Source organism: Lipotes vexillifer, unplaced genomic scaffold (assembly GCF_000442215.2).
Source record: "Lipotes vexillifer unplaced genomic scaffold, Lipotes_vexillifer_v1.1 scaffold1180, whole genome shotgun sequence".
Classification (NCBI taxonomy): domain Eukaryota; kingdom Metazoa; phylum Chordata; class Mammalia; order Artiodactyla; family Lipotidae; genus Lipotes; species Lipotes vexillifer.
In genome coordinates, this window is record NW_006771828.1 from 1,014,724 (window position 1) to 1,035,857 (window position 21,134).

The window sequence follows — 21,134 nt, forward strand, 5'->3', positions numbered from 1 at the left end:
GTTAACAAAGTAATTCCTTGGAATCAGGATACCAGCTTCCTTTTATGTTACCTTGGAAAACTCACTTAACCTCTGCGAGCTTCAGTTTCTTATCTGTGAAATGTGTAACCTGCTTTACAATAAGTGAAAGTTCATAGCAAACTGTAAAGGGCCATATACATGTAGGATATTGTTATTGGGCTTCTAGTAATACAAGAAAGAATAAGAAGCAGTCAAGTTTGACTCATTTACTATGCCATTTGTGAGCCATTTAATGTTGTAAAGAGCTGAAACATATTATTAATCGGATGTTTTCCTATGATTTATATAATTCTTTTATGCAACATAGTAATTAAGCACATAGGATAACATCTCATATTAATAAGTAAATCTAAATTTGTTTTAAAAAATCAATAAAACCATTTCTTGGACAAGAAGCATGAACCAGGATGACCAAGGGCAAGAGGGGAAAACTGAAGGGAGGAAGAGACCTCAGAAAAGTCCCTGGACTTTATAACTTATTACAGAAATCTGGGTACCTGGGCTTCCATTTCTATTCATATAAAGCTCATGTAATCTGCACAGAGTATTTGAATTTAGACATAACTAGTTTCAAGTCTTGTTCTGCTGTTTACTAGCTTTATGGTCTTAAACAAATTATTCAGTTTCTCTAAGCCCTTCCTAATCAGTGAAATGGAAATAATCCCTGTTTCACAGTGTGTTTTTTGAAAATTAAATGAGAAAATTGGGTCAAGAGGCCTGGTGTAGTGCTCAGTAAATAGTGGGTACTTTGTCCTGGCTTCCCATTCTATCTTAATTGCCGCAGATTTTAAAGAGCTGGAATAAGGTGACCTCTAGGGTCTCAGCACGTGCTTGATGTAAGGACAGTTCTGGAAGAGGTAGCTACTGGAGCCGTTTGTGTGCCTCTCCCTTCTCCGTGTTTAAGGGTTGGCCTTGCTTGTACACAGGAGAGCTGATTGATATGGTCTGCCCTCTTCAGCACCTTCTCTGGGTCTTTTCTTCCTCAGTGAGACAGCTCTTCCCCTCTAGTGTGGGGTTCTGTAGTGAGTGTAAGAGTGAACTGCAGGTATGTCTTTGAACTAATTTATCAGTGTGGCATAGAAGACCAAGCACAGGCTTTGCAGCAAACAGCAGTGGCATTTATTTCCTGGACAACTTAGTTATGTTATCAGAGGCTTGGTATCTATAAAATGGATATGTTAATCCCTGCCCTATAAGATTGCCTAAAGGATTAATAACAATATGTGTAAAGCACAGTGCCTGGCACATAGTAAGTGCTCTATAGATGATAGCTAGTAGTAGTAGTGAGAAGCAATAAATAAGTAATAAATAGTAATTAAAAGTCAGCTATTTTTCCTTTTTTATTGAATAAATTTGGCATTTTTATTGAATAATGTAACACTGTATAAATTTAACATTGTGTACAATGTATTACTTTGATACATTTGTATATTGTACTTTGATTGCCATTGTAGTGATATTTATCACATTACCTAATTATAGTACAGTATTGTTGTCTTTATTCATTATGCTATGCATTAGATCTCTATGACTTATTTATACTATACTCATTGCAAGCTCATACCCTTAAGCTACATCAGTGTTATCTTCCCACTCCCCCATACCAGGGGATGGCGGGGGTGGGAAGATAAGATTGTTCTTATTTTACTCTCTGTTCGTTATGAGTTTGACTTTTTTTTTAGGATTCCACATAAATGATATCATACATACTGTCTTTCTCTAACTTACTTCACTTAGCATAATGTGCTCAAGATCCATCCATATTGTTGCAAATGGCAGGATGTCCTCCTTTCTTGTGGCCAAATAATATTCCATTGTGTATATATATACCACACCTTTTTTATCCTTTCATCTGTTGATGGGCATTGAGATTGTTTCCACATCTTGGGTATTGTGAATGATGCTGCAGTAAACACAGGAGTGCATACATCTCTTCAAAATCCCATTTCCGTTGCCTTTGGGTATATACCCAGAAGTGGAATTGCTGGATCATATGGCAGATCTATTTTTAGTTTTTTGAGGAACCTTCATATTGTTTTGCACAGTGGTCAGACCAACTTACACTCCCACCAACATCGTGTGAGGGTTCCCTTTTCTCCACACCCTCGCCAGCGCTGTTGTCTCTTTTCTTCTTGAGGAGGGTCATTCTGACAGGTGTGAGGTGATAGGTAATTGTGGGTTTGTTTTGCATTTCCCTGATGATTAGCCTTGCTGAGCATCTTTTTATGTGACTGTTGGCCATTTTAGTGTCCTCTTTGGAAAAAAAATCTATTTAGTTCTTCTGTAAGACTGCTGTTTATGGGGAGAAAGAAAGAGAAATTGCCCAAAATTCAAGCAATAATATGCAGGGAAAGTCTTATTACTAAAAAAGTATATTTTCCACTTTGATAAAAGCTTCACAACTAGATAAACATTTGGACTAATAAGAAGTCAAACCTGGTTGAACCAAAAGGAAATATTTGTGTTTGACCAGGGTTTTTCTAAGGCTGTCTATTCTGGGTAAGATTCCTTGTGCATATATGTATTGTGTTCTTTTTCCTACCTGCCACCACCCAGTGCTTTTATACAGGTGGTAGTGGTTAAAAGAAAAAGGGGGCTTCCCTGGTGACACAGTGGTTAAGAATCCACCTGCCAATGCAGGGAACACGGATTCAAGCCCTGGTCTGGAAAGATCCCAAATGAGGTGGAGCAACTGAGCCCGTGCGCCACAACTACTGAGCCCGCGTGCCTAGAGCCCATGCTCTGCAACAGGAGAAGCCACCGCAATGAGAAGCCTGTGCACCGCAGTGAAGAGTAGCCCCTGCTTGCCGCAACTAGAGAAAGCCCCTGAGCAGCAACGAAGACCCAACACAGCCAAAACATAAAATAATAAATAAATAAATACATAAATTCTTAAAAAAAAAAAAGGAAAGAAAAGAAAAAGGAGGGGACTTCCCTGGTGGCGCCGTGCTTAAGAATCTGCCTGCCAATGCAGGGGACACGGGTTCAAGCCCTGGTCTGGGAAGATCCCACGTGCCATGGAGCAACTAAGCCCATGTGTCACAACTACTGAGCCTGTGCTCTAGAGCCCGTGAGCCACAACTACTGAGCCCACGAGCCACAACTGCTGAAGCCCACATGCCTAGAGCCCATGCTTCACAACAAGAGAAGCCACTGCAATGAGAAGCCTGCGCACGCAATGAAGAGTAGCCCCTGCTCGCCGCAACTAGAGAAAGCCCGCGTGCAGCAACTAAGACCCAATGCAGCCATAAATTAAAATTAATTAATTAATTGATTAAAAAATAAAAGAAAAAGGGAAGTCTGGAAATAGGGGCTAGGTATCAGGAAGAGTTGGCCCAGGTGCTTTGCCTTGGCAGTGGCTAACTGGCCACTTGTAATGAAGCGTCAGTATTTTGCAGTGCTGCTAGAAGAACCATCTCTTTCTCCCCTGTTAGTTGTTTCCTTAAGCTCTGCCCAGACACCAACCTTTCAGGGCCTTCCTTTGACAGACACTGAAATGTTGTGATAGATTTTTCTGAATTGTGAAGATTTTTCATGACTTGACCCCCATCCTACATGTCTGACTTTATTTCCCACCATTGTCCCTGTGGACTCTCTGGAACAAATTTGCTGGGCTCTAACCTCCTTCCTATTCTGTGCACATTTCTCCCCTCATTGTCTCCTTTGTTAGCCCGTAGATGCCTCCCATAGGCACTGAGGAGTTTCCTCTGCCATGTTGTCATAGCGCTTTCTATAGACTTCTTTCAGCTCTCAGCATCTTAACACACTTTTTCCAATTCAGAAATGGAATTCTAATACAAACAAACAACAAGAATCATTAAAGAAAAATGCTTTTAAAAATGAGGAAAGTTTAAAGAAATATATAGCTAGAGACAATTCATATTATGTCACTAATCCATTACTGTTATCAGGAACTGAATAATTTCAACAACTGTGAATGGAAAAATCACCAGAAAGTTAGCTCTTGCAATAAACTCTTGCATAGATTATGAAACTTGAGTCCATTTGGCATCACAAGCCTCCATTAACTTTCCCTGGATTCAACAGCTTCCTTCTGTCACTGCCATTTGTTGTCTTTTTACCTGGCTGAAGAGACAGTAATAATTACAGTGCCATTTGCTTTGGCCTCCGGAAATAAGGAATTAGGAGATTATCACATTGTACTGCAATTATTTGCTTGAATGTTTCTATCCAAACTAGACTGGGAACTCTGAAAACAAGGACAGTGTTCTTAATTATGTTCATATCTCTTAGTTCTCGATATTTTAGCGGCAAATTATGGTTGAATGAATGCTCACTTGTTCACAGAATAAATGAGAGATACCAATGCTAGCTGTTTAACCAAAAGAAATGGAAATGCAGAAAGATGGTGATAGGAATAAAATATAAATTATCATGATTTAATGGAAGTATTTGTAGGCCTCTACCACAAGTCTCTCAAAGTGTAGGTTTGATGTTTGGGTTAGCAGATGACTGATAGGCAAAGTGAAAATAGAGTCATTTCAACAAGGAAATAGGGCACTAAATTAAGAAGTTAGATGAAAGTTCAGTTCTTCAATAGATACTTACTGAGTGCCTATTATGTGTAAGACATGGTCCTCACTCGTAAATCAAAGCAATGAAACATGTTTATGTGGTTCCTAACCTCATGGATGGAGGTTATCATCAAATAAGTGTTAAAAAGCAGGGAGGCTTTCTGACTCAAGACAGTAAACTGAGTACACACATATGTCTTGGTCTTCTTGTTTCCAAGACTCCTCAGTAATAGCAGTGGAGGAGTGTAAGAAGGAATAACAAAAATATTTCAGTGAATTTTGAAGGACAGAAAACAGAAGTAGGAGCTGAACTACCTTTTCGGGGTACTTTCCCTGCAAGTGTGCTGATGGGAATAGCAGATGAAGGAAAGTGAGAGGTGGGCCTGGAAACAGGGATAAATTAAAGGTCTGTAATCAGGACAGCTGGGCACCCCAGGCCCAAGTGCAGAATGTCAGGAAATTAATGTTAACCTTAGGGCGAAAACCTCAAGGCTTCTCTCTAAATAAATTGCCATGGGTTACTAACACTCCAGAGTAAAGCACTTCTTTTTTTTTTTTTTTTTTTTTGGTAAAAAACACGTAACATGAAATTTCCCCTCTTAACAAACTTGTAAGTGTTAAGTGTTGCTAACTGTATGCACATTGTTGTTTGACAAACTCTGTACGTTGAACATGGTGTACCGAGGACTCCTCATTTACCCCAGCTTCCGGCCCCTAGCAACCACTCTTGTACTTACCGCTTCCGTGAGTGCCGATTTGAGATCCCTCGTGTAGGTAGAATCACGCAGCATTCGTCTGGCCTATTGCACTTAGCATAAGTCCTCGTGGTTCATCCATGGTTGAACCATCCATGGTTCATCCATGGTTCATCCATGTATGACAGGATTTCCCTCTTTTTTGAAAAAATAATTAATTTATTTATTTATTATTTATTTTTGGTTGCATTGGGTCGGTTGCTGTGCGTGGGCTTTCTCTAGTTGTGGTGAGCAGGAGCTACTCTTCTTTGTTGTGTGTGGGTTTCTCATTGTAGTGGCTTCTCGTTGCAGAGCACGGGCTCTAGGCACGCAGGCCACATAGTTGTGGCTTATGGGCTTAGTTGCTCCATGGCATGTGGGATCTTCCCAGACCAGGGCTTGAACCCGTGTCCCCTGCATTGGCAGGCAGGTTCTTAACCATTGCGCCACCAGGGAAGCCCACCTCCTTCTTTTCTAAGGCTGAAAATATTCCATCTTATATCTCATTTTCCTTATCCATTCATCCGCTGACGGACATTTATGCTTCCATGAACAGCACAGTGCAGATATATGTCTTCAAGACCCTGTTTTCAAATCTTTTGTATAAATATCCAGAAGTGGGATTGCTGGATCATATGGTAGTTTTCTTTTAATTTTTTTGAGGAACCTCCATACTGCTTTCCATGGTAGCTACATCATTTATATTCCCACCAGCAGTGCACACAAGTTCCAATTTCTCCACAAGTGCTGACCGTGTACCTAATACCATATGAAGTAAGAAATAAATGAAGTTTCCTTTTTTTAAAATTTTTAAATTTAATTTTATTTATTTTTTTATACAGCAGGTTCTTATTAGTCATCCATTTTATACACACAGTGTATACATGTCAATACCAATCCCCCAATTCAGCACGCCACCACTACCACCACCCCGCCACTTTCCCCCCTTCGTGTCCATACGTCTGTTCTCTACATCTGTGTCTCAACTTCTGCCCTGCAAACCGGTTCATCTGTACCATTGTTCTAGGTTCCACATATATGCGTTAATATACGATATTTGTTTTTCTCTTTCTGACTTACTTCACTCTGTATGACAGTCTCTAGATCCATCCACGTCTCAACAAATGACCCAATTTCCTTCCTTTTTATGGCTGAGTAATAATTGTATATATGTACCACATCTTCTTTATCCATTCGTCTGTCAGTAGACATATACGTTGCTTCCATGACCTGGCTATTGTAAATAGTGCTGCAGTGAACATTGGGGTGCATGTGTCTTTTTGAATTATGGTTTTCTCTGGGTATATGCCCAGGAGTGGAATTGCTGGGTCATATGGTAATTCTATTTTTAGTTTTTTAAGGAACCTCCATACTGTTCTCCATAGTGGCTGTATCAATTCACATTCCCACCAGCAATGCAAGAAGGTTCCCTTTTCTCCACACCCTCTCCACCATTTGTTGTTTGTAGATTTTCTGATGATGCCCATTCTAACTGGTGTGAGGTGATACCTCATTGTAGTTTTTTTGTTTTTTTGTTTTTGCAGTACGCGGGCCTCTCACTGTTGTGGCCTCTCCCATTGCGGAGCACAGGCTCCGGACGCGCAGGCTCAGCGGCCATGGCTCACGGGCCTAGCCGCTCCGCGGCATGTGGGATCTTCCTGGACCGGGGCACGAACCCGTGTCCCCTGCATCGGCAGGCGGACTCTCAACCACAGCACCACCAGGGAAGCCCCTCATTATAGTTTTGATTTGCATTTCTCTAATAATTAGTGATGTTGAGCAGCTTTTCATGTGCTTCTTGGCCATCTATCTGTCTTCTTTGAAAAAATGTCTCTTTAGGTCTTCTGCCCATTTTTTGATTGCATTGTTTGTTTCTTTAATATTGAGCTGCATGATCTGTTCATATATTTTGGCGATTAATCCTTTGTCCGTTGATTCATTTGCAAATATTTTCTCCCATTCTGAGGGTTGTCTTTTCATCTTGTTTATGGTTTCCTTTGCTTTGCAAAAGATTTGAAGTTTCATTAGGTCCCATTTGTTTGTTTTTATTTCCATTACTCTAGGAGGTAGATCAAAAAAGATCTTGTTGTGATTTATGTCAAAGAGTGTTCTTCCTGTGTTTTCCTCTAAGAGTTTTATAGTGTCCGGTCTTACATTTAGGTCTCTAATCCATTTTGAGTTTATTTTTGTGTACGGTGTTAGGGAGTGTTCTAATTTCATTCTTTTACATGTAGCTGTCCAGTTTTCCCAGCAACACTTATTGAAGAGACTGTCTTTTCTCCATTGTATATCCTTGCCTCCTTCTTCATAGATTAGTTGACCATAGGTGTGTGGGTTTATCTCTGGGCTTTCTGTCTTGTTCCATTGATCTATGTTTCTGTTTTTATGCTAGTACCATATTGTCTTGATTACTGTAGCTTTGTAGTATAGTCTGAAGTCAGGGAGTCTGATTCCTCCCGCTCCATTTTTTTCCCTCAAGACTGCTTTGGCTATTCTGGGTCTTTTGTGTCTCCATACAAATTTTAAGATTTTTTGTTCTAGTTCCGTAAAAAATGCCATTGGTAATTTGATAGGGATTACATTGAATCTGTAGAATGCTTTGGGTAGTATAGTCATTTTCACAATATTGATTCTTCCAATCCAAGAACATGGTATATCTCTCCATCTGTTTGTATCATCTTTAATTTCTTTCATCAGTGTCTTATAGTTTTCTGCATACAGGTCTTTTGCCTCCCTAGGTAGGTTTCTTCCTAGGTATTTTATTCTTTTTGTTGCAGTGGTAAATGGGAGTGTTTCCTAAATTTCTCTTTCAGATTTTTCATCATTAGTGGATAGGAATGCAAGAGATTTCTGTGCAATAATTTTGTATCCTGCAACTTTACCAAATTCATTGATTAGCACTAGTAGTTTTCTGGTGGCATTTTTAGGATTCTCTATATACAGTATCATGTCATCTACAAACAGTGACAGTTTTACTTCTTCTTTTCCAATTTTTATTCCTTTTATTTCTTTTTCTTCTCTGGTTGCTGTGGCTAGGACTTCCAAAACTATGTTGAATAATAGTGGCGAGCACAGACATCTCTGTCTTGTTCCTGATCTTAGAGGAAATGCTTTCAGTTTTTCACCATTGAGAATGATGTTTGCTGTGGGTTTGTTATATATGGCCTTTATTATGTTGAGATAGGTTCCCTCTATGCCCACTTTCTGTAGAGTTTTTATCATAAGTGGGTGTTGACTTTTGTCAAAAGCTTTTTCTGCATCTATTGAGATGATCATATGGTTTTTATTCTTCAATTTGTTAATATGGTGTATCACATTGATTGATTTGCATATACTAAAGAAGCCTTGCATCCCTGGGATAAATCCCACTTGATCATGGTGTATGATCCTTTTAATATTTTGTTGGATTCTGTTTGCTAGTATTTTGTTGAGGAGTTTTGCATCTATATTCATGAGTGATACTGGTCTGTAATTTTCTTTTGTTGTAGTATCTTTGTCTGGTTTTGGTATCAGGGTGATGGTGGCCTCATAGAATGAGTTTGGGAGTGTTCCTTCCTCCCCAGTTGTTTGGAAGAGTTTGAGAAGGATGGGTGTTGGCTCTTCTCTAAATGTTTGACAGAATTCACCTGTGAAGCCATCTGGTCTTGGACTTTTGTTTGTTGGAAGATTTTTAATCACAGTTTCAATTTTATTACTTGTGATTGGTCTGTGCACATTTTCTATTTCTTCCTGGTTCAGTCTTGGAAGGTTATACCTTTCTAAGAATTTGTCCATTTCTTCCAGGTTGTCCATTTTATTGGCATAGAGTTGCTTGTAGTAGTCTCTTAGGATGCTTTGTATTTCTGCGGTGTCTGTTGTAACTTCTCCTTTTTCATTTCTAATTTTATTGATTTGAGTCCTCTCCCTCTTTTTCTTGATGAGTCTGGCTAATGGTTTATCAGTTTTGTTTATCTTCTCAAAGAGCCAGCTTTTAGTTTTATTGATCTTTGCTGTTGTTTTCTTTGTTTCTATTTCATTTATTTCTGCTCTGATCTTTATGATTTCTTTCCTTCTGCTAACTTTGGGTTTTGTTTGTTCTTCTTTCTCTAGTTCTTTCAGGTGTAAGCTTAGATTGTTTTTTTGAGATTTTTCTTGTTTCCTGACGTAGGCTTGTATAGCTATAAACTTGCCTCTTAGAACTGCTTTTGCTGCATCCCATAGGTTTTGGATCGTCGTGTTTTCATTGTCATTTGTCTCTAGGCATTTTTTGATTTCCTCTTTGATTTCTGCAGTGATGACTTGGTTATTTAGTAACCTGTTGTTTAGCCTCCATGTGTTTGTGTTTTTTACGTTTTTTTCCCTGTAATTCATTTCTAATCTCATAGCGTTGTGGTCAGAAAAGATGCTTGATATGATTTCAATTTTCTTAAATTTACTGAGGTTTGATTTGTGACCCAACCAAGGTGTGATCTATCCTGGAGAATGTTCCGTGCACACTTGAGAAGAAAGTGTAATCTGCTGTTTTTAGATGGAATGTCCTCTAAATATCAATTAAATCTATCTGGTCTATTGTGTCATTTAAGGTTTCTATTTCCTTATTTATTTTCATTTTGGTTGATCTGTCCATTGGTGTAAGTATGGTGTTAATGTCCCCCACTATTATTGTGTTACTGTCAATTTCCTCTTTTATAGCTGTTAGCAGTTGCTAACAAGAAGTTTCTGCTCCTTCCTCCTGAAATTCTCCTCCCATCCGTCTTCTTTTGATTAACTTTTTCATGGTATTTCAACTCAAATGCTGTATTGTCACCAAAGCCTTTCCTGACTCTGCAGGCATAGTTCACCCTCATCTTATGAGATGCTATAGCGCTCTGTCCTTCTCTGTCACACTTAGTGCAGATGGAATTTACAGAATTAGATGAGGGCAGGGAAGGTGGTTTTTTGGTTTGTTTTGGTTTGGTCTGGTCTACTTAGCTTAGAACAATGCATGACGTAGGTAATGCAATAAGCATTTAAAATTTTATTGTGAAATGTATCAGACATTTTTGAAGATAATGTAAAACATTATTTTATTAAGTGATAAAATAAACTCCCAGGTACCCAACCCTTCATTTAAGAAACAGAACATTATTAGTACCATAGAAGCACCCTGTGTAACCCTCCTGACTTTTGTGTTAATCATTCTTTAGTTTTGCTTATAGTTTCATTACCTATGAGTATATGCCAAGGACGTGTCTGGTTGAGTTTGGAAAAACTGAGTAGCAAGCACAAGCTCAGCTGTGAGGGAAAGCTGCTCCCATGAGAAAGCTGAGCAGTCCCTGGGTTATGGTGTGCTTCTGTGCCCTGAAAGGGTTCAGGATCCCTTAGGGGAGTTAATGGGCGAGGTCAGGAGTGACTTGTGTTAATCCACACTTCCAAGCCATAGTGTGATGGAATATTTTGTGAGTTCACACATCCAGGGCTCCTGCCAGGGTCGTAGTGTGATGGAGTATTGTGGAACTCACACATCCAGGGCTCCTGCCAGGGTCGTAGTGTGATGGAGTATTGTGTGAACTCACACATCCAGGGCTCCTGCCAAGGTCGCGGCGTGGTGGAGTATTAGATAGCCAACGTGTGGAATAGGCTGGTTTACATCTACACTTAGCGTTCAGTTTTCCTTCCTTCAACTCTTAGGAGTAGGGCAAAGCAGAAAACCTCTGTGAGGGGAAAAGACTGCCCTCATATGATCTAGGCTATAGGGCAGAAACTTTCTTAGTGCACCCTCAAGCAAATCAAGTGCTGAAAGGAATCTGGCCAAGCTTTTAATCTGTCCTTAGGTTAAAAAATGGCCCCATGGCAGCACAGGTCTTTCAGATGATAGACCTCAGTGTAGCTGTGTGTTGAGCACACTGATCCAATCTTGGTCAGTCACCTCTGTATCTAAGACAGAGGACCTCTTTGGAGCCTTCCTTCATGTCTTCCTAGGGATTCCCTCTACCTTCCTTGTGCATTGGATCTTGTTTCCTAACACCTGTTTTGTCACTTGGTTTACTCTCTCATTTTGGTGGAGCCTATTCTCCATTATTTTGTTGGGGAAAGTGGTGTAGGAAATAAATATCTCTGAAACCTTTAGTGTCTAAAAATGTCTTTATTCTGCTCTTACACTTGTTTAGCTAAGTATGGAATTCTAGGTTGGAACTCTTTCCTTCAGAATTTTGAGAATATTGCTCCATTGGCTTTTGGGTTGCAGCCTTGCTGTTGAGAGTTTCAAAGCTTTTCTGGTTGCTAGTTCTTTATATGTGATCCTTTTCCCCTTTCAAGAATCTTGTAGAATCTCCTCTTTGTTTTGGCTGCCTTAATGGCACATGATGATGTACCTCTGGTCTCTCAGTACTTATTGGGCCCTTTTCCTCTGGAAGCAGATGTACTTCAGTTCTGGGAAATTTTCTTAGTTTGTTAATCATTTTCTCCCATCTGTCTTCTCTGTTCTTTCTTTATGGAACTTCTGTCATTTAGATGGTGGATCATCTTCACTGGTTCTCTTAATTTTTAGTTTTTTTCCTCTCCTTTTTTTCCATTTATTCCTCTTTGCTGTATTTATTAGGTTATTTCTTCAGCTGTAACTGCTTTTTTGAGCTTTTTGCTTTTCTTTCTCCCTTTTTTTGTCTATCTCTCTTTCTCCTTCCTCTCTCCCCTCCTTTTCCTCACTCCGTCTCATTCCACTTTTTCTTTTAAAATTCAAGTGCTCTTTTGTTCTATGACTGTTCCTTTGTTATAGCAACATTTTCCTTTTTAAAAATTTATTGTATTGAAGTATAGTTGATTTACAATGCTGTGTTAATTTCTACACTACAGCAAAATGATTCAATTATATATGTCTACATTCTTTTTCATATTCTTTTCCATGATGGTTTATCACAGGGTATTGAATACAGTTCCCTGTGCTATACAGTAGGACCTTGTTGTTTATCTATCATATATATACTAGTTTGCATCTGCTAATTGCAAACTCACAATCCATCCTTCCCCCACCACCACCCCCAGTTATAGCAACATTTTCTTATTTCATGAATGTGAATTTTTTTCTTTAAGAACAATACTGATAGATTTTTAAGTTTTATTTCTCTCTACAAGTTGCTTTTTCTCTGTTTTGGTTTCTAACTTGCATGTTAGAAGCTTTCTTCAGGTGTCTGATAGTCGTCAGTTATCTGCACGTGACTGAAAGGAGGCTGATTGGACGTTCAGAGAGCACACATGGGACTTGTGTCTTCAAGTGTCACATTAGGGTGATGTTGGTGAGCTGATTGCTAGGAATCTGTGAAGTCGGTATCTGAGATCTTATCTAATAAAATAGATTTACATAACAGATCTATTATAGATATTTTGGCCTGGTCAGATTCCCCATGTCAAGAACTGTGAAGAAGCTGAGATTTTACCCTACATGTTGTTGAAAGTAGCTCTCCATGGTTTCTCAGTTTCCGTACATCTAGTGAGCAAGGACACTGAAAGGCTTTTGTTCCAGACCATCTTTTTAAGGATGTTGCTGTAGTGAAGAGCTTTGGGAGGTGCAGGTAGTGTCTCTGTCTGGAGCAGAAGGTGGATTTGTTTACTGTCCAGTATGACAGAGATACAGTCTCCCTCCAGTTCAAAGGTTAGACAGGTTTTCTTATACCTCCTTAAAAAAGATCAAGGTTTCCTAAGCTTAGAGTTCTTCAACTGTGACCCAAACCCTATGCATGCGTGGTATCCACCTGTGTCACCCCATGTGACTTGGGGGGAGTGAGAACAAGGGCAAATGAGGTGAACTTGAAACTCTGACCCCAGAGTCTCGTGTCTCTTGCCAGCATCCATGACACTGTGGCCACCTAGCTTACTGGCTTGCAAATAGGGTTAGATCTTGCGCTCTTTACAGTTCTTGAAATGCCAGGGAAGACTCTAGCCTGTTTCCTTCCTGGAGAGTAAGACTCCTTTAACTGCCAGCATTCTGGGAACCCAGTAGAGGAAGAACTCTGTGCACCTCGGCGTTGAGGGTTCAGAACGCCTCTACTTATACCTTCGTGCTCTCAGCTTTGCCAGGTGACTTCCCGTTCAGAGGGCCTCTGTTCTGTCCTCTCTGGGGAACAAACCTCCAGACTCCTCAGGTGAAGGAGGCCTGTAGCAGGGAGAGGACGTGGAGATCTGGTCCTTGCTGAGAGGTCCCCTTCTCAATGAAGCATTGCCTGACTTTTCTGTTTAAAACCGCTATCTTTCTCACCCTCTTTCCTCTCTGTCTTTCTGCATAGCACTTATTACCTTCAGACGTACTGTATCATTTTTCTTATTTACTGTCTTTATTCTCTATCACCCTTCCCACTGGTATGTAAGCTCCAAAAGGTCAGAGATTTTTATCTCTTAAATTTTACTCTTTATCTCTAACACCTAGAAAGTGTCTATTATGTGCCTATTTATTGACTATCTGTTATAATAATAGCTGTTGTCATAGCTATTCAGTAAATATTTGTTGACTGGATGGGTGAATGAACGACTGGGAGGAACTTGCACAGCTTTTGCCCTTGGCTTCTGGTTTGAGAATAAAACTTGATAAGTTTATTTTCTTTAAAAGTCATTGGTACATCTTTTTAAAAGCTTTAAATATTGATGTTAATTGAGGGCATAGGTGACTCTCACAGCAGGTTAATTATTGTCGTTGCAAAGCAATTTAGGATAATTTGTTTTATGTACAATTTCTTATGTGGTTTAGAATCCTGTTTTGGGAACTCCTAACTGCAGTGTTCTTTGTTTCTGTTAGAGCATTTCTATCACTCTCAGTCAGCAAATACTGGATATGCGTAGTTTGTAGGTAGAGCTAATGGGATTTGCTAAGGACTGGACGTGGGGCATAGAAGACAGAAAGGTTAATAAAGATTGAATTTGGGGGTTTCCCTGGTGGCACAGTGGTTAAGAATTCGCCTGCCAATGCAGGGGACATGGATTCGAGCCCTGGTCCAGGAAGATCCCACATGCCGTGGAGCAGCTAAGCCCATGTGCCACAACTACTGAGCCTGCACTCTAGACCCTGGTGGCACAGTGGTTAAGAATTCGCCTGCCAATGCAGGGGACATGGATTCGAGCCCTGGTCCAGGAAGATCCCACATGCCGTGGAGCAGCTAAGCCCATGTGCCACAACTACTGAGCCTGCACGCTAGAGCCTGCAAGCCACAACTACTGAGCCCACGCACCACAACTACTGAAGCCCACGCACCTAGAGCTCGTGCTCTGCCACAAGAGAAGCCACCGCAATGAGAAGCATGCACACCACAGCGAAGAGTAGCCCCCGCTCGCTGCAACTAGAGAAAGCCCACGCGCAGCAACGAAGACGCGATGCAGACAAAAATAAATAAATCAATCTGTGACCCTGTTTAAAAAAAAACACACAAAAAGATTGAATTCAGGCTAATAAGTGGCAGAGCCTGAATTTCAGCCAGAATCTGTCCTTAACCACTATGCTGGGCTTCCCTGGTGGCGCAGTGGTTAAGAATCCGCCTGCCAATGCAGGGGACACGGGTTCAAGCCCTGGTCCGGGAAGATCCCACATGCCACGGAGCAACTAAGCCCGTGCTCCACAACTACTGAAGCCCGTGCGCCTAGAGCCCGCGAGCCACAACTACTAAGCCCATGTGCCCCAACTACTGAAGTCCGCGTGCCTAGAGCCCATGCTCCACAAGAGAAGCCACCACAAAGAGAAGCCTGCACACCAGAACGAAGAGTAGCCCCCACTCGCCACAACTAGAGAAAGCCCATGCGCAGCAACAAAGACCCAATGCAGCCAAAAATAAAGAAAATAAATTTTAAAACAAAAAACAAAAAACCCCCACTATGCTATGATTCTTCTTGAATAAGAAAAACACAGCAAAGAAAATGATAACAAGAGCGTGACCTGTGCGGTGGCGGCAAAGCCAGGAGAGTGAGACGTCCAAGTAACCTGGTTACGTTTATCTTCTTATGAAATAAGAGCCAAACTGCTCAGTTGAGGCTGAAGGCTAGGTTTGAGCAGAGAAAATAACCTATGAAACAGTGATCTAGGAATGTGGAGAGGGAATGGATTCAGAAAACCTAGTGTGATTGCTCGGCAGCACTGAAGACCTGTTTAAGCTTAGTGATCGTGGATTTGAAGTCCGGTCCGTCAGAAGAGCTGTGTATTCTTCCCAGCTCCATTCACCTCGTGGATACAAGTGTGGATTAGGCAGGGAGTTAGGTTTACAAAGGTTGAGATTTCTGCGGGCAAAGATGACAGAGCAAGAGTAGTATGTGTGTCCTTAACAGGACGTGTGCAAGGGTGAGTGACAACGTGAACCGTGGAGGTTAAGGTGGGTCAGGAGGGAAGTGGGGACTTGAGGGGAAGCAGGGGGCGATGAAGCGGAGTAGCATCCCGCGGGGTCAGAGGGTTGTTGAGCTGTTGGCCTTAGAGGGAGTGGGCTGGAGAGAAAGGCGGGCGTGTGAGGGGGTGTCGATTGGAATTTAAGTTACACAGGGATTGCGGTCGTTGGCCATGTAAAGGTCCAGGGGATGAGGCAGGAGTGGGAGCCAGGAGGGCTGCAAGGCAAGAGCCCTGAGGGTGGGGAGGGAAGGCGTCGGGGAGGTTTCTCACCCACAGTGATGGCTGCAGTCGTTCGGGAGGAAGTTAACCTTGAGTTAAGAGATACAGCCTTCAGAAAGTAAGGGCTTCCAGGGCTCTGTAGGGACTGCAGACAGGAGCAAAGTGCCAAGTGGTGTTGTGTGGTGACGTGGCATTCAGAGGCGGTGGAGGTGGCCATAGAGAGGAGACACAGAGGCTGTCTGCAAGCACTGGCGGGCAGCGCAGGAGCTGCTGGCCGGGCGGGAGGAGGAATGCGGAAGAGTTGGAGCCTCACCGGCGCTCTCTGAGGCAGCAGATTCTGACTTTGCATTACCTGGGCGCGTTAAAAAATTTACTTTCCATTGAGGAAAATTTCTTCCTCTTCTCTGTAAGTTACAGAAGTTAAGTTTCTGATACTTGATTTCCCTTCATATATGCATGAAGGGAAAAGTTGTAAGTACGATACAAAGAACTTTCTTCCTGGACTGTTGAAGAGTAATTTGCCAACACGATGCTCCATCATCCCCAAACACTTTAGTGGGTATTTCCTCCAAACAAGAGTATTGTCCTACATAACCCAATGAAATCATCAAAGTTAACATTGATACATTACTGCCACTTTATCCTCAGACCCATTGAAGTTTTGCTAGTTTTCCGCATAAAGTCCTTTGCAGCAAATGATCCAGTTCAGAATCATGCCTCGTAATAAGTGCTATGCCTCTTCAGTCCCCTTCGTTCTGGAATAGTTCCTCGGTCTGTCCTTGAGTCTCATGACCGTTACGCCTTTGAAGACTGGAACCCTGATAGTTTGTAGAATGTCCTTCAGTTCTCATTGGTCTGTGATTTCCTCATGGTGTGTGACAGACAGGACTATCTCAGGAGCAGTGCTGTGCTTATCTCATATATCTCACTAGGTGGCACATGACTTCTGTGTGTCCCATTAATGTGATGTTAACTTGCATCATTTAAGTCTCTGTCAGACTTCACTGTAAAGTCACTCTTTTTCCGTTCAAACTTCTGGTGTGTATGTATGTATTTATATCAGTGTGGGTTTATGAATTTCTCTATTTTTCAGTGCATGTTAATCCATTTCTGTCATCATTTACTTTGATGCTCAGTTTATCCCCACTGACCAGGGAAACCTCTTCAAGCTGGCTTCTCTGTCCTTTTGATGTGCCCCCTCATTCTCCTAGCACTTACTTGCTTTCTGGTATGAAAAGATGGTCCAGATGGATCTTGTCCTGTGTGTGCCCCAGCTCTGGAGTCAACCATTTCTGCAAAGCCTTGGTTCTTCTTCGTGAAGAATTGTATTAGAAACCAGTACTGGGGGCTGTGTTCTCAGGCCCTGTGAGTGGACAGAGCTCGTGAGTACATGTATATACATATATATTTACCCATACACGAATACATTTACATGTATTTACATGTTTTTACACCTGTTTTTCTTTATCTAAACATGCAGTAAAAACCACGAGTTCGCATGAGTATTTCTACTTTTAGTCCAGTTTAGTCCAAAACCGCAGGATTCGTTTTATCTCCTTTCCATCTGTGGACCTTCTTTCCCTGAAAGGGCACCTGGCTCTCCTGACCCTTGGTGTGTTTTCTCACTTGATCAGCCCCTTCCATAACCAGCTCCTGTCACTGCCTCCCTCCCTCACAATGCATCCGCCCACCTCTCGGGCTTCAGCACCTCCTGCAGCCCACGTCCCTGTGCGACACCCTCCTCACCCCACCTGGACTTGCTCAGCCCTCTTGCCAGGAGCTCCTCCTGCAGGGACATTCTCCTCCCCTCACTTGGGCTCCAGTGCAGTGTATCGGGCTTCTGCCCACACCCCCCTTCACCCCCCGAGAGAAGTTTCTCTCCTCCTTTTGGGACTCCGGCACCCTGTACCAGGCTGCCCCTCTGCCAGGACCCCCTCCTCCCCCACAGCCTTAGGTCCCCTCCCATGCAGTTGCCCCCTCATCTTGCTTGGGCTCCCAGTACCTTGTTCTACCTGGATTGCCCGCAGCACCTGCACAGGTTCAGACCTCAGGCCACCCCAGCAGGGACACCCACCTTAGGACTCTGGTATCTCACTCTGGGCTCCCTGCCCACGGAGATGCCCACTGTGCATCGTCTCTAGATTAAACATCTCCAGGTTCTTTCCCATCATGTTATTTCTGGAGGATTGAGTAATAAGACAGCAAGTGGGCTGTTGGGATGACCTGACACCCAACAGCCCAGAGGTGGACCACACTTTGCGGGTAAAGGACACAGTTTTCCGTGATACTGCTCTCACCTCAGATACCAGCTGCAACTTGAGGATCCATAGGCTACCCTTGCTTCTGATCACATGGCTACAAATTGGGAGTTACTAATTACCCCCTCAGGTTCAGTAATTCATGAGAACAACTCACAGAACTCAGGAAAGCACTCTACTTATTATTAAAGTTTTGTTATAGCAAAGGGATACAAATCAGAGCCATCCAAAAGAACAGATGCACAGTGCCAGGTCTGGGAGGGTCCCAGATTTGTGAAGTCCATTGTTATCCCCCCAAGGGGTCAGGATGCATTACCCACCCAGAGAAATCTATGTATGACAATGTAGAGAGTATTACCAACCAGAGAAGCCACCCCAAGTCTCAGGGTCCAGAGTTTTTATTGGTGTTTCATGACATAGACGCGATTGATTGAATCATCACCCACATGGCTCAGTCTCCAGCCCCCTTCCCTGCCCTGAAGGTTGGGCTTACAGCATGTGGCTCAAAACCCCAAATTTCCAATCACATGGTTGGTCTCACTGGTGTGGCCAGCCCCCGTCCTGAGTCATCTCCTTACCGTAAACTGTCTGGGCCACCATGAAGAACAGAGGCACTCCTGTCATTGGGAAATTCTAAGGATTTAGAGGCTAACTCTCAGGAATTAGGGACAAAAGCCAACCAAATTCTTTATTCCAAGAGTTTAGAGTTTAGTTTACTTCCCAGCAAGCAGGACAAAAGCCAACCAGATTCTTCACTAGGCAGCTATGGAAAACTAAATTGCTTTCTTCTGTGGTATACAGATCAGTTGTTCAGTCTTAAAATATCTACCTTGAGATTTCTCATTTACCTTCTCAGATTAAGTTGTATAAGAGTTCTGTAATGGTTATAAGGTACTTATTTACTCATTTTTTTAACAATTTTTATTTATTTATTTATTTATTTATTTACTTTTGGCTGCATTGGGTCTTTGTTGCTGCGCGCAGGCTTTTCTCTCGTTGCAGCGAGTGGAGGCTGTTCTTCATTGCGGTGCGCGGGCTTCTCACTGCGGTGGCTTTTCTTGTTACAGAGCATGGGCTCTAGGTGCACAGGCTTCAGTAGTTTTGGCACACAGGCTCAGTAGTTGTGCCTCGCAGACTCTAGAGCACAGGCTCAGTAGTTGTGGCACACGGGCTTAGTTGCTCTGTGGTATGTGGGATCTTCCCAGACCAGGGCTCAAACCTGTGTCTCCTGCATTGGCAGGCAGATTCTTAACCCCTGTGCCACCAGAGAAGCCATATTTATTCATTTTTTATCATAGTAATTAATAAACTTTCAGAAATGTTCTAATACTGCTATATAAAATCATGGCATTGGAGTAATATAATCAAATGTGTAGTAAAGTAAAAGTATAATTGTATTTTTCCTTTTACCTGTCAATTACATATCTTTTCTGTTTTAGGTATGACTTTAGCCTTTCCAGCTTCAGTTCATGATTCTCTGATTTGCAGTAAAACATTTCAAATTCTATATAAAAATGAGGAAGTTGTTTTGAACGATGTCATGATCTTCAAAGTTAAAATGTTGTTGGATGAAAAAAAGGTAAACATTTCTTCATATATATTTAGATAAATATTTTTTGTAAAGCCTCAAGGCATATTTCTAACTTTCTATAAAATATTCAAAAGGCAGCTCATAGTATAATTTCTCTTCAGATTGAAGAAACCCTTGAGGAAATGAATTTTCTGTTATCCTTGGATCTGCACTTCACAGATGGAGATTATTCGTAAGTAGGCTAATCAAACAATTAAAAATCGTAAGTTACTCGTAACTGTTATCTATCTGTATTAGAGTGTCCATTTTCTTCTTAGAACCCAGCCTACCCCCTTCTTTATTTTGGACTCCTTCTCCCTTCTGGGAGAGTCTCATGGGAATGGTTAGGCCTACTTTTTTGTGCCCATGCTGATTCCATGAGCTCCAGGTAGCAAAGTCAGACGACTTGAAGAAACATGAAACAGTTTCCTAGACTCTAGAAATTGCACAGTTGATACAGTACCACTGCCTTGAGGCATTTAAACACAACCGAGCTCTAGTCCACTGCATCACTGGCTTATCTTTCTTGGTGGCATGAGTGATGCCACCTTCAGGTGGGACTCTTGATATTCAGAGTTATCAAGACTGATGACTCTTAGACTTAACAGTTGTTTCCAGAGTCCATGAAGAAGTTTTAGGACTGGCTACCCTGAACTTGTCCACACATCCGGACATACAGTCATACATTGTAGGGACAAACTGTGCTTGTATTCATTTAAAACAAGAATCAGAGATCCATTTTACTATTTTAGTTTTGTGGGGTTGTTTTTCATTTCAAATGTACCTGTAGAAATACTTCTTGAAAATTGTATATAAATTCAGACTACATGTGGGATAAATGTCTAAATAGTTACAGTTCTCAAAGGTCTGCTTGTGAGATGTCCTCTTTACTACCATGGAGGAATAAGAATTTTTTACGTGGTGGCTACTGCTCCTCTGTAATACTTGTTTATTGTAGGGAATTCCCTGAGGGGTTCTTTTTGGAAACAAGTCAATTCTATAAGTGGAGTAAGCTGAAATGAGTAAATAGTTACTTAGCTGTAGGTAATTATAATGTACATATTGGTTAAAAATAGATATATATTTGGACATATTTTCATGGCATTGTTTCAATTTTTGTATGTGTAAATCTAATGACAGATTAAATATCTGTAATAAAATATATACCAATTATTGATACTTGCTTATTTTTGAGCAACACTTAATAACAAAATTTTGTACCATAAAAATTTCAAGCACCTTTTGGGATTTATCACAATAGGATTTGACCTACACTGTACTGCAACTTTATTATAAACAGTATTCCCTATGGAGTAAAATTTTAAGATGAGAGTATTTCCTAAAGTATCAAAAAGGACTCGTTTTGTAGGGGCATTAGTGAAAAACAGTCCATTAACATGGAAACTGTAAGTATAGTTAGAAAACTAGAAGTAAGATCTGGTTATTTTCTTTTTTTTTTTTTTTTTTTTTTTTTTTTTTTTTTTT

General features: G+C 41.3%; 1 protein-coding gene across 1 annotated transcript in view; it reads left to right on the top strand.

Moving 5' to 3' along the window:
- Window positions 1-21,134, top strand: part of FAM135A (family with sequence similarity 135 member A) — a 102,218-nt gene that overhangs the window by 17,907 nt on the left and 63,177 nt on the right. Inside the window, exons 3-4 of the mRNA XM_007447209.1 lie at window positions 19,519-19,658; window positions 19,772-19,842. Coding sequence (XP_007447271.1) covers window positions 19,519-19,658; window positions 19,772-19,842 — 211 coding nt within the window. The remainder of the gene's footprint in view (window positions 1-19,518; window positions 19,659-19,771; window positions 19,843-21,134) is intronic.